At 46.0% G+C, this 14,168-nt stretch overlaps 1 protein-coding gene across 1 annotated transcript in view; it reads left to right on the top strand.

Annotated features, from left to right (window-relative positions):
* The window catches only part of LOC139413051 (tyrosine-protein phosphatase non-receptor type 4-like), a 36,903-nt gene extending 22,981 nt beyond the window's left edge, over positions 1 to 13,922 (top strand). The window contains exons 14-26 of the mRNA XM_071160066.1: positions 83 to 229; positions 449 to 607; positions 3,716 to 3,866; positions 3,979 to 4,119; positions 4,240 to 4,399; positions 5,257 to 5,459; positions 6,646 to 6,736; positions 6,886 to 6,950; positions 7,238 to 7,384; positions 7,560 to 7,688; positions 7,866 to 8,014; positions 8,364 to 8,499; positions 9,061 to 13,922. Of these exons, the coding sequence (XP_071016167.1) occupies positions 83 to 229; positions 449 to 607; positions 3,716 to 3,866; positions 3,979 to 4,119; positions 4,240 to 4,399; positions 5,257 to 5,459; positions 6,646 to 6,736; positions 6,886 to 6,950; positions 7,238 to 7,384; positions 7,560 to 7,688; positions 7,866 to 8,014; positions 8,364 to 8,499; positions 9,061 to 11,025 (3,643 nt within the window). The 3' untranslated portion in view covers positions 11,026 to 13,922. The remainder of the gene's footprint in view (positions 1 to 82; positions 230 to 448; positions 608 to 3,715; positions 3,867 to 3,978; positions 4,120 to 4,239; positions 4,400 to 5,256; positions 5,460 to 6,645; positions 6,737 to 6,885; positions 6,951 to 7,237; positions 7,385 to 7,559; positions 7,689 to 7,865; positions 8,015 to 8,363; positions 8,500 to 9,060) is intronic.
* Positions 13,923 to 14,168: the final 246 nt, after the last annotated feature.

The following is a 14,168-nucleotide window of genomic DNA, read 5'->3' as shown; positions in this document are numbered from 1 at the left end:
CTAAATTGAAATCTGGTGAACGTTTTACTTGCTGCAATCCAATCTAACAATGACAATGACCTCAATATCATCTACCAATCAGGTCTCCCAGTAAGCCCTTGGTGCGGCGGCTGATGGATGGAGGGATGGACTGGGAGTCAGTCAGCCGGAACTCCAGAGCCTCTCTGTCCGATGACCGCCTGGAGACCCAGAGCCTGCCCACACGCTCCCCACCAGGCACCCCCAACCAGTGAGTAGCCCTAACCCGTAGTGTAAGCAAACAGTACATTCCTTAGTGTCAAATCTATGAGCGGGACTGAACAAGTGCACACTTCGGGGAGACGGAGGGGGAAGGAAATTGGGCTAATCTACAGTTGAGGAGGAGGAGCGATGTCAAGTAACTCTAAATAACCTTGGATGACAGTACACTCGGGTACCTTACATCTCCCTCCTCCTTTTGTCTCAGCAGGAACTCCAAGTTTGCACAAGAGCGCCTGCGGCCGTCCTCCGTGGGACACCTGCTGGACCATGTGAAATACCACGACCATGCCTCGTCCTGCCAAACCTTTACCAATCACAAGTCAGCCTCGTCAACCCAGGCCAACTCCATCAGCCTAGATTCTACCCCGTAAGTCTGTCTGCCACACACGCCCACGGACACACAGCCCTGAGTCATTTCAAACCAAAAGAACAGAAAAAAAGAAGAATCCTGCACACTGCTCTTGATAGTATCACTGCTCTTTAATAAGCTTTACATATCGATCCTCAAGGCCGATGTCATGCACCTGCAACAAAGATAGCTCAGATGTGCCCTCAGAGTGCCTTTTGAATTTTCAAACCAAAAGACCGGGCCATGAGCATCTCTTTCATCGAGACTTGATTGGGTTGAAGCGCGCACGCACGCGCACACACACACACACCGCCCTCTAATTTCGATGTCTTTACAAACCGTTTGTTTTTATTATGTAAATACCCCGGGGCTGTAGCACCAAGCTCTGCTTGCCTGAAGACTACAAAATAGGCCTCTTTCATGGCTGTCATTTAAGCGTCCATAATGAGGTTGGAGCTCGGCAGGCTGGCCGAAGCCAAAGAGCTGCAGCAGGTAGGTTGGGGCTGCAGGCACATCACAATGGTGAATGCTTGTTATGTTACTAACACAGATAGTGTGGGCTGAACCATTGCAAATCTTCTCATAACATCAAGGAAATATGCCATTACCCCGTTTCTCTTTCACTCTTGTAAAGTGAAGGATGGTGACACACAGACAGTCTTCTCTGCATGTGAATTTGAGAAAGAACAGAATTCTTTGAAGTGGTTTGGTGCGTTTGTTTCGACTTGGATCGTTTTTTTCTTCTCTCTCTCTCTCTCTCTCACCTCTCTCTCTCTCTTTCCCTCTTTCTTTGGATAGGCACTTCTTCAGTCTAACTGTGCATATCGTTTTTGACCTCATCGCTCTCTGTGGTCCCTCTGTGTATCTCCGTGTAAACTCCTTTTTGAGGGGTCCATGGGGCTCGACACTGTTTGTTTCGGTGAGCGCTGCCCCAGCCAGTTAACCTCCACCAGGGTCTGCTCAGGGCTGCTCCGAGGCAAACAGCAGGCTAAACAACATGGATGTTCTCTGACTGGGGGAAGTACATGAACAGTACATGAACACATCGAGCTGAGGGTAATATGCTGGTAGGACACACAGCGCCTCTCCCAAGGGGCTCGTAAGCTGCTCTAGTCCACAGGTTGAGGCTATAGCACTGAGCAATGATAGGAGATAGGGGGGAAGAGTTCCTATGAACTGAGAAAGCCCTCTGCTCTGACTGAGCCCTGTAATGATTCAGTGGACACAGAAGATGATCATTGCCTTCTGAGAAATGGAGTCACGTGAAAGGAACATATTCCATTGAGAGGTTAAGCTCTGGAACATCACAGTTTCCACTGTGTAGTTAATGTTGAGTCAGAGTGTGTTTCCAGGTTCATATATAACCCTCAAAAAGGGGAAAGCACACGCAATAACACGCTTAATTTCTGTATTTATTGACTTGTTCTCAATAAAGCCAGCACCGGGGTTGATGTTTGGATATACAGTGCCTTGCGAAAGTATTCGGCCCCCTTGAACTTTGCGACCTTTTGCCACATTTCAGGCTTCAAACATAAAGATATAAAACTGTATTTTTTTGTGAAGAATCAACAACAAGTGGGACACAATCATGAAGTGGAACGACATTTATTGGATATTTCAAACTTTTTTAACAAATCAAAAACGGAAAAATTGGGCGTGCAAAATTATTCAGCCCCCTTAAGTTAATACTTTGTAGCTGCGATTACAGCTGTAAGGCGCTTGGGGTATGTCTCTATCAGTTTTGCACATCGAGAGACTGAATTTTTTTCCCATTCCTCCTTGCAAAACAGCTCGAGCTCAGTGAGGTTGGATGGAGAGCATTTGTGAACAGCAGTTTTCAGTTCTTTCCACAGATTCTCGATTGGATTCAGGTCTGGACTTTGACTTGGCCATTCTAACACCAGGATATGTTTATTTTTGAACCATTCCATTGTAGATTTTGCTTTATGTTTTGGATCATTGTCTTGTTGGAAGACAAATCTCCGTCCCAGTCTCAGGTCTTTTGCAGACTCCATCAGGTTTTCTTCCAGAATGGTCCTGTATTTGGCTCCATCCATCTTCCCATCAATTTTAACCATCTTCCCTGTCCCTGCTGAAGAAAAGCAGGCCCAAACCATGATGCTGCCACCACCATGTTTGACAGTGGGGATGGTGTGTTCAGCTGTGTTGCTTTTACGCCAAACACAACGTTTTGCATTGTTGCCAAAAAGTTAAATTTTGGTTTCATTTGACCAGAGCACCTTCTTCCACATGTTTGGTGTGTCTTCCAGGTGGATTGTGGCAAACTTTAAACAACACTTTTTATGGATATCTTTAAGAAATGGCTTTCTTCTTGCCACTCTTCCATAAAGGCCAGATTTGTGCAATATACGACTGATTGTTGTCCTATGGACAGAGTCTCCCACCTCAGCTGTAGATCTCTGCAGTTCATCCAGAGTGATCATGGGCCTCTTGGCTGCATCTCTGATCAGTCTTCTCCTTGTATGAGCTGAAAGTTTAGAGGGACGGCCAGGTCTTGGTAGATTTGCAGTGGTCTGATACTCCTTCCATTTCAATATTATCGCTTGCACAGTGCTCCTTGGGATGTTTAAAGCTTGGGAAATCTTTTTGTATCCAAATCCGGCTTTAAACTTCTTCACAACAGTATCTCGGACCTGCCTGGTGTGTTCCTTGTTCTTCATGATGCTCTCTGCGCTTTTAACGGACCTCTGAGACTATCACAGTGCAGGTGCATTTATACGGAGACTTGATTACACACAGGTGGATTGTATTTATCATCATTAGTCATTTAGGTCAACATTGGATCATTCAGAGATCCTCACTGAACTTCTAGAGAGAGTTTGCTGCACTGAAAGTAAAGGGGCTGAATAATTTTGCACGCCCAATTTTTCAGTTTTTGATTTGTTAAAAAAGTTTGAAATATCCAATAAATCTCGTTCCACTTCATGATTGTGTCCCACTTGTTGTTGATTCTTCACAAAAAAATACAGTTTTATATCTTTATGTTTGAAGCCTGAAATGTGGCAAAAGGTCGCAAAGTTCAAGGGGGCCGAATACTTTCGCAAGGCACTGTATACTGTATTCGTATTTTGCCGCAAGGACTCATTTGGATTTGCCTGTGTCCAGGTCACCAGACTCGACCATCGACAGCCTGCCGCCCGCTCTGCCCCCTAAGCAGACCAGGAGGCCTCTGTCCAGCCAGTCCCACTCTCAGCAGGAGTTGGGCAACCACATCAATGAGCTATATGACACGCCTCTGTCAGAAGACAAGACTATGGTAGGAGAGAGACCTACGTGCACACAGGCGCACACTCACGCACACACACTGTGATTTCGTTTTACTTAAACGTTGTTTTGTCCTCTTGTGTTTCTTCTTCTCCCTCTCACAGCCCAATGGAGTGCTTCCTCATGACAATCTGGTGTTCATTAAAATGTGCCCCGACGAACAAGGACGATTTGGATTCAATGTGAAGGGTGGGCTGGACCAGAAGATGCCTGTGATCGTGTCCCGAGTGGCCCCGGGAACAGCGGTACGTGTCCTACTACCTGGGCCACCGTCACTGCCAAACCCCTGAACTTCTCAAATGACCTTCACAGGTAATGAATAATGAAAAACACACTGTTCTATTCTGTTTTAATGCCCTCCCCAGGCTGACCTGTGTGTTCCCCGGCTGAACGAGGGAGACCAGGTGGTGCTGATCAACGGTCAGGACATCTCAGAGCACACCCACGACCAGGTGGTCATGTTCATCAAGGCCAGCTGTGAGGAGAGCGACTCAGGAGAGCTGAACCTGCTGGTCAGACCCAACGGTGAGGAGAGAACAGAACAGGCATCTTAACAGGCCTTGTGGTCCTTTACGGTCATTTAGGATCTTTTGCGGTCCGCTGTAGCTCAGTTGGTAGAGCATGGCAACGCCAGGATAGTGGGTTTGATTCCCGGGACCACCCATACATAAAAAGTCACTTTGGATAAAATCTTCTGCTAAATAGCTTGTGTAATTATTCCATTTTTTTTACAGCAGGGTTTGTAAAACCATAGCTTGCCTGTCCCCGAGGTAAGAGGGAGTGAGGGACCACAGTGGACCCCAGGAAGAGTAGCTGCTGCTTTTGCAACAGCTAATGGGGATCCTAATAAAATACCAAATAGCTTGCCTGTCCCTGAAACAAGAGGGAGTGAGGGACCATAGCTTGCCTATCCTATATCGGGTCAATACACATCCACTATACTATGGGCATTAAATTTGGAGTCCTTTGCGGTGAAACGGCCACGTCCGTTTGGGATATTACAACAACAAAGACATTACTTCAAACGACAAACACTGTTTTATCCCCTCGGACATCGTTGCACGCGCGATAGATCAGAAGAGTATGTACTACGATATATATATTTTTTTACGTTTCTTCTCCTTTTCAAAACCAAAACAATAACAAGTGCGCCTGAGGCAGCCAGTGGCACTGAGCCTAATGCGGATCTCAGCTTCTAAGTCAAAGCATCAGTCTGACAGTGTAATGACTTAGGAGGGGCGTTTTTAATTTGGCTCCTGCCTTTCTGACGTTCCCTTTTCTTTGTTTTGCTGTTGTTGTTGCTTCGTTTTTCTGACTTCCTGTCACCGGCATTGGATGTGCAATGTTCAATCACGCTGTCACCCTTCCTGTCATTCCTCCAGCCATGTATGACCTGGTGGAGGAGGAGAAGCTGGAGGATGGAGATACAGAGTCTAACTACCAGTACTCCCCAGAGAGGGCGCCCCAGGACCAGCCCCAGGACCAGCCCCATGACCAGCCAGACCACCACCCATCCTGCTGGAGAGACTCCATACTACAGCTGAAAGAAGGCTTGAGCACTGGGGCCGTACAGCAACAGTTTGATGTTAGTCCACATATACTACAAAATATAGTTTATGTTTAGCTGAAGGAGGGCCTGAGTTCTTGGAAGGTTGACGTTTATTGGGATGAATCTTGTCCTGGAGGCAGAGCTTAGTGATTTCTGGTAGATGGGCCAGTTGCAGTCAAAATTGGCTATATTGTACAAATGTATGAAAACAAAAATGTATTTTTTGGTCTTAATGTAAGGTTAGGGTTAGGCATAAGGTTAGCAGTGTGGTATTATAATTACATTTTTTTGTGGTTAATATTTTTTTTGTGTGTGTGGTTATTAAAGTTAGGGTTAGGTTTAAAATCAGATTTTATGACCTTGTCCCTATGCCAGCTGGTGACTTCCCTGCAGAGCTGCCTCCAATACATGAGTCATCCCAATAAGAGATTTAATTGATGAGGGTTGCAGGTAGCCTAGTGGTTAGAGCGACAAAGTGAAAAATCTGTCGATGTGCCAATGAGCAAGTCACTAATTGCTCCAGGGTCGCCGTTGACAATGGCTGACCCTGGTCGTAACCTCACTCTCCGAGAGGTATCTCAGAGGGAGTTGGGATATGCAAGAAAACACATGAAATAGGACCAATATAAGACGCCACCAAATGATATTACAATTCAATTCCAACCTGCGAGTACTGGGTCCATACAGGCACAGTTTGATCAAAGATTTGTATAACTATTTGCATAATTCCATTGGGAACGCCTACTCTGTGAAGTGCTCGTGTGCAATAACTACATTGTATATGCAATAACTATATGCTTGTTGTTCACATGGGCCAAGTAACTAGCATTGCCTCTGTTGCCCCTGTGTCTCTGAACTGCTCCCAGTCCACTTTGATATTATCAAATGCAGTTGGTTAATCAAGGCTTCCACCGGTTCTAGAATGTATTTCACATTGCACATGGCTAAGACTGATCACATAGCATGTAAGTCATTTACCAGAAAGAGAGACGGGCGAGAGTGAAATAGAGAGATGAAAGGAAATATTGAATGTCTATTGCTTCCTGTTATTGCTCCACACTGCCTCAAATGTTTCCTGTTTGTGTTCCACTGATAGGTTATCAGTGAGAATTGTGGTTTAGTGTAACCTAGAAACCAAGCTCATGTCACGGCCCGGTCTGAACTTCAGTTAACTTGGGACAAATGTTAACCATTGTTTTTTTGTTGTTGTGATGTTTCTCAGCAACTCTACCGGAAAAGGCCTGGATTGACAATGTCATGTGCCAAATTACCTCAGAACATTTCCAAAAATCGATATCGAGACATTTCACCGTGTGAGTATACTGAACCATCAGAACTGACCTCTTCTGTCACATATGCTGTACTTCCTCATACAGTGACGTAAGTAAATGCCCTCTGTCTCAACTGCCACCCCTTTCTTCTCTCATCCTCTCTCTCTCTTCCTGTATCTGTCGTCTCACAGATGACGCCACCAGGGTTATTCTGAGGGGCAAGGACGGGGACTATATCAATGCAAATTACATCAATGTGAGGGCCTTCTTCTTTTCTTGATACTCAACACTCTTTGATACATACGCCACAATCTTTGATTTTATGACCAAGACAGGACACCTTCCTTCGACTAGGTAATGAATATCACAGAGACAAAAACACCCCCGGAAAGAGATTAGACTTTTCTTGATAGATACTCAACACTTCTTAAAGTGTGTGTACATAGACTGAAACATGGATTATGCTTACATATATGAATTTGCCAATATGCAGCTGTACGTATGTGTATATTTGCCAACCCATGCCATTCACCTGGCCCATAGATGGTGATCCCAGCGGCCAGTGCTGTAAACCGCTACATCGCGTGCCAGGGCCCGCTGCCCGCCACCTGCTCTGACTTCTGGAGGATGACTTGGGAACAGGGCTCCAACATGGTGGTCATGCTCACCACGCAGGTGGAGAGAGGACGGGTATGTCACATCCCCAACCAGGGTTCGCTCTCTCCATTTCAGCCCCTTCCCAATGCTTGTGGTCTTGTTTTGGAATTTCTTGTGGTGAAAATTGAAGACGTTTCCAATCCCCACAAAGAAAATAGACAAAATATTCCTCCTCTTATCTCCAGTGATCCTTTTGTTTCGTTCCAAGGTGAAGTGTCATCAGTATTGGCCCAACCCTGGTGCCATTGCTACCCATGGGGACTTCCAGGTGTCCTGTGTGACAGAAGAAGAGCAATCAGCATTCCTGGTCAGAGAGATAACTCTCACACACCTGGAGGTAAGGGCCATTTCTTGTATCATCTCTCGTGGACAGACTACGTAAACATCGAGCATCTGACCAAAATGACTTGAGATTTTATTTCTGGGTTAACCGAGATTACTTCTTGCACTTAGCGAAAACTGTATGAAAGAAAAGTATAAAAACATCAAAATACATTTGGTTGATTTTATTCAGAGTGAGGAGAGCAGGTCGCTGACTCAGATCCAGTACATGGCCTGGCCTGACCACGGTGTACCAGACGACTACACTGACTTCCTGGACTTTGTCAGTCTGGTCCGCAGAAAGAGGGAGGGCAAGGAGGAGCCGGTGATAGTACACTGCAGGTAAGGTTCTAGTTCTTACACAAACACTGCATACACTAACGAGTAAGCTCTTATCCCCTCCACTCACATCTGTAAGCCATCTCGCTGTTGGTACAGCTTTGAAGTAGGTCTAAGGAATTTTACACAACATCTTTTAAAAATATAAGCCTTTGTACATCTGCCTCACAACTTGGCTTAAAGAAAAACATTCCCTTTTTCTTCGAATCAGACGTTAAGACACTTTGCACGTTGTTGTAGCAACAGTGATTGATTGCAGTGTAAGTGGCGGGAACGAGGATTTGAATCCTCTTCTGTCATTGCAGCCATCTTCAGCCTCATCTCACTCACCTCGTCCTCTGTGTCTCTGCAGCGCTGGGATTGGTCGGACGGGGGTGCTCATCACCATGGAAACAGCCATGTGTTTGATTGAGTGCAATCAGCCCGTGTATCCGTTGGATATCGTGAGGACAATGAGAGACCAGAGGGCCATGATGATCCAGACTCCGGTAATCTGATCTGTGATGCATAGAAATGAGACTAAGAGAAGAGCAGAGGCTCTATCCTCAATACGGGTTGGTTGTTTAGCAACAAAGCCGACACGTGCGCAACTATGGGGCAAAACAGACGGGGTTGACTTAGACCAGGGGTCTAGCTTTCAAATCGGCCCATTCTTCTCTACACAGCAACTCTTCCCCGGGTCCTTGGTGTACAAGATATGTATTTTCTGCCAATATACCTGGTAAAATAATGGTTAATAAACGATTCTAAGGGGGCCCAAATTGGAAAAAAATCTTCAGTTTTAAACTTGCAGCATTACAATTACTCATAGACAAACAACGGAAATTGATGTTCTAAGTCCATGTCAGTGCCTAAATCACATCCGAAGCCAAAAAGATACTAACAAATTCAGATTTGTGTGTAATTCTAGCACATCTATCAACAGAGGAATGTGTTGGCCTAAGCTATGTTTCTGCTGTTAGGCTGAATCTAGTTACTCTATGACCTTGCTGTCGTCAGTACTGTTCACTCCCATTTAACCTCTGTCTCTTTGCTCTGTTTGCTTCCAGAGCCAGTACAGGTTTGTCTGTGAGGCGATCCTCAAGGTGTACGAGGAGGAGCAGGTCAAACCCCTGACAGCCACAGAGCCCCTGACACCTGTAGAGTCTCTGACGCCTACAAAGCCCCTGACACCAGTAGAGTCTCTGACGCCTACAAAGCCCCTGATACCCGAAGAGTCTCTGACGCCCACAAAGCCCCTGACACCCATAGAGTCTCTGACACCCACAAAGCCCCTGATACCCGTAGAGTCTCTGACGCCTACAAAGCCCCTGACACCCGTAGAGTCTCTGACACCTACAAAGCCCCTGACACCCGTAGAGTCTCTGACACCTACAAAGCCCCTGACACCCGTAGAGTCTCTGACACCTACAAAGCCCCTGATACCCGTAGAGTCTCTGACACCTACAAATCCCCTGATACCCGAAGAGTCTCTGACGCCTACAAAGCCCCTGATACCCGTAGAGTCTCTGACGCCTACAAAGCCCCTGATACCCGTAGAGTCTCTGACGCCTACAAAGCCCCTGATACCCGTAGAGTCTCTGACGCCTACAAAGCCCCTGATACCCGTAGAGTCTCTGATGCCTACAAAGCCCCTGACACCCGTAGAGTCTCTGACACCCACAAAGCCCTTGATACCCGTAGAGTCTCTGACACCCACAAAGCCCTTGATACCCGTAGAGTCTCTGACGCCCGCAAAGCCCCTGACACCCGTAGTCTCTCTGACGCCCACAAAGCCCCTGATACCCGTAGAGTCTCTGACACCCACAAAGCCCCTGATACCCGTAGAGTCTCTGACACCCACAACGCCCCTGACACCCGTAGAGTCTCTGACGCCTACAAAGCCCCTGACACCCGTAGAGTCTCTGACGCCTACAAAGCCCCTGATACCCGTAGAGTCTCTAACGCCCACAAAGCCCCTGATACCCGTAGAGTCTCTGACGCCTACAAAGCCCCTGATACCCGTAGAGTCTCTGATGCCTACAAAGCCCCTGACACCCGTAGAGTCTCTGACGCACTCAAAGCCCCTGACACCCGTAGAGTCTCTGACGCCCACAAAGCCCATGATACCCGTAGAGTCTCTGACACCCACAAAGCCCCTGATACCCGTAGAGTCTCTGACACCCACAAAGCCCCTGACACCCGTAGAGTCTCTGACGCCTACAAAGCCCCTGAAACCTGTAGAGTCTCTGACACCCACAAAGCCCCTGACACCCGTAGAGTCTCTGACGCCCACAAAGCCCCTGACACCCGTAGAGTCTCTGACGCCTACAAAGCCCCTGACACGCGTAGAGTCTCTGACGGCCACAAAACCCCTGATACCCGTAGAGTCTCTGACACCCACAACGCCCCTGATACCCGTAGAGTCTCTGACGCCTACAAAGCCCCTGACACCCGTAGAGTCTCTGACGCCTACAAAGCCCCTGATACCCGTAGAGTCTCTGACACCCGCAAAGTCCCTGACACATGTAGAGTCTCTGACACCCGCAAAGCCCCTGATACCCGTAGAGCCTCTGACGCCCACAAAGCCCCTGACACCCGTAGCGTCTCTGACGCCCACAAAGCCCCTGACACCCGTAGAGTCTCTGACGCCTACAAAGCCCCTGACACACGTAGAGTCTCTGACGGCCACAAAACCCCTGATACCCGTAGAGTCTCTGACACCCACAAAGCCCCTGACACCCGTAGAGTCTCTGACGCCTACAAAGCCCCTGACACCCGTAGAGTCTCTGACGCCTACAAAGCCCCTGATACCCGTAGAGTCTCTGACACCCGTAAAGCCCCTGACACATGTAGAGTCTCTGACACCCGCAAAGCCCCTGATACCCGTAGAGCCTCTGACACCCACAAAGCCCCTGACACCCGTAGAGTCTCTGACGCCTACAAAGCCCTTGACAACCTTAGAGCCTCTGACACCCACAGAGCCAGAGGTAGAGACAGAGAGAATTGGCTTTATCCCTCCTGGGACTGACTGACTGACACAGGGCTACATGGGCCTAAGCACCACCCTCTTCTTCCACAGCCTGTCTATCTGTCTGTCTAGAGCCTGTCTGTCTGTCTAGAGCCTGTCTGTCTGACTCCCTCAGTCACAATAGTTTCTTCCCACATCCGCCATCTTGAGTCTGGCAAGAGAGACTACAGTCACAAGCATGGAGACGACTACCGACAACCACTCGAACTGCCTGGGAGGGGAAACAAAGCACTGTTGCACTTTATGACGACAAAACGCCATACTTTGGAGATTTAACGGAAGAAGAAAAAACAAACAAAGTTACGATGATCAACTGGAATTTGTGATATTAGCAAGTGTCCAGGATCAAGAGCGAAGTGAGAAACAGAACAGTAGATGGGTTGGATAATATTGCTGCAGTGCCATTACTTTCAGACAAACCTTCATAATGAACACGACAACTCAATGGAAAATGGACTGACGTTTGTTTTCAACCCATCAGTGCATCATCCCCAAGTGTCATATCAGTGGTTTCTTCAGACTAGTCTTTCTGTCTTTGATTACTCCGTAGACTTAAAGAGTCCATTTTCTTTTTTTGAAATCGAAAAACTATTCATCGTCAACTGAAGATCTGTTCAGAAGTGGGTTGACCCTCTATGTAAGGTCCTGGTAAAGCGCTCTGACTTCTACCCTATGGCACTACTCATCTTATCATCTCATTTCTCTTATTGAGACTGTAGGTTGTCGGATGGATACTTTTGGGCTTTTATGTGTGTCTACAGATTGGAATCATCTCCAGGGAAGGTGTTTCCCAAACCAAGGTCAAAGGCGGGGGAAGGTTAAGAGCGGTGGAGGCTGCAGAGGGGAGGGCGGCTCATAATCATGGCTGGAGTGCAGTCGTTGGCATGGCATCGGCCACATGGAAAACCACGTGTTTGATACCATTCCATTGACTCTATTCCAGCCATTGTTATGAGCCGTCCTCCACTCAGCAGCCTCCACTGGTTAGGAGAGGCCTCCCTCCTCCTTTACCATAATCTCATTAGCTGATTACCTGCCATTGAGCTCGGCGCTATGTGGTGGTGTTGGTGTTGTTGTTGTTGTTTTTGAGGCAGCTATTCAACTTTGATTCAGATGGCTCAACATGTGACGGTACATCGGTCTCTCGAAGATGCTATACCACTAGCCCAAAACGGGCAGTATTTTAATGCAGGTTTTGTTATTGCTAGTAACGTAGAATGACATTGCCATGCAGGATTGGGTTGGTACAGTCCATAGGTGGTTTATCAAGTGTCATTGCATCAGATTTTGAAATTGAATATGAGGTATTCAGAGCTCTCTGATTAAGAGCATCGGGGTATTTGGTACCATGGTACTGTACATCAGGATTTTAGGCAGTTGGTGTACATTACATTCAGATGGTACATACATTACATAAAATGACTGAGCTTTCAGGACCAATAGGTTTTTAGGCTTGTGAGTAAAACAAAAAGTTTTCAAATTGTGTTGAAAAGCTATAAGGCTCAAGCTATAGATTTGCTTCTGATATTTTTTTATAAGAGACCCCTTTTGCTTCTTGGGGATAGTCAGCACTTTTCAGCTGAACTTGTAGCATATTTGCTGCTATGTATGATTAGACCCTACCCAAAAAATGTTGGAATTGTATTTAGCATTTTCTTAATATTTGTTGGATATAGACACCCCTATGGGAAATTTAAGCTATATGGTGTCATCTAGATTTGTGTAATGTAACTAGTATACATTGACTATGTTAATTTATAAGGTTTAATGAAATGAAATTAACGTGAGACCAAGTTATTTTTATAAGAGAAGAAAAGTCCCAAACTTTTCCACTTGTGTAAAGTCCTGCTGGAATTAGAAGGAATTGTTATGGGAAAGCATTGCAATAGATGTATGCTGTGTAAAAGTCCTCTCCTTAAGTCCAGTGACAGTGGAAAGAGTTGGGACCGGCAACATGAAGCTCTGTACACTGACTAATAGACTAATCACCATTAATACTGTTATTTTTTTATGACAATTGAAACCCACAAAGTGATTTTATTCCCATGATTTCCGGTTGAATCGATAGATGCGATTGTGCTTTTGAAATCAGAAAGCGGGCTTGGTCAAACTTCATCTTGCTGATACTTCTGCCGTGGGTTTATGCGGTACTATTGCTGACCATGTTTACAGTGGTCCGTGAGTTGGTTTTGTGATTTGGAAAGGACGTGTATCTACTGAAAGTCGGCGTGTTTACAAAAAGCTGTTGTGCGACGGGGAATTTCGGCCCAATCAGATCACTCACCCTCTGCGCCATCCAAATGGCACCCTATTCCCTATACAAGTGCACCACTTTTGACCGGGCTCTAGCCAAAAGTAGTGCACTGAGTAGGGAGCCATTTGAGACTCAGACGGTGTCTAACACTTCACCATGAAATAGACTGAGGCACTGGAATGTTTATTTTACAAGGTTGTCCCCGTTAAGGTCAAACACCTCTTTTTCAAGGGAGACCTGGGTGTTATGTTTTTTTGTTTTTGCACGATGCTTTTCGATCTTATCATCACTTAGGAATAGTACAACATTCTGCACAACTGTGATGTAAATATAAGCTTAAATCTGTGAACTAGTGAAATATATTTAAAGATCAAAATCAGGAGGATGTACAAATGTAATGTTTGTTGTGAAGCTATACAGATATTGAATGTATCGATCTCAAGCTTTTAGTTGTTTGAAAACGTACGGGATGTATAATTTGACTTTTGAGGGGAAATATTTTTCATACTACTGTACTTGTAAATGCAGGTAAATATCAGTCTGGGCTCTGCCTGGTCTGCGACCTGCTCTGTGTTTTTGTTGTAAATAGAAGCAATATCATGTCAGTGAAGTGCCAATGTTCTGTAAGTAAAGTCAAATTTCTGTTGTATTTTTTGGTTGACCTGGTCCTTTCTTTCTATGCCTTGACTGTGAATATGTACACAGCAACAACACTGCCTCGTTTGCCTTTCCACATTCACCTTTCTAGATTCAACACCGCAGCAACAACCACCATAGAATCAACATCCATTGAAATCAGAATTCTGGCCATTCTATTTCTACTGTATACACAGTCTTTTCTATGACAGTATGTTTACAGTAACACTAATAACCAGGTCAGGATAGGGCAGTCA

The sequence above is a fragment of the Oncorhynchus clarkii genome, chromosome 7 (assembly GCF_045791955.1).
Source record: "Oncorhynchus clarkii lewisi isolate Uvic-CL-2024 chromosome 7, UVic_Ocla_1.0, whole genome shotgun sequence".
NCBI classification, from domain to species: Eukaryota; Metazoa; Chordata; class Actinopteri; order Salmoniformes; family Salmonidae; genus Oncorhynchus; species Oncorhynchus clarkii.
The sequence above is the reverse complement of the archived record's forward strand: the minus strand, read 5'-3'. Positions and strand labels throughout refer to the sequence as shown.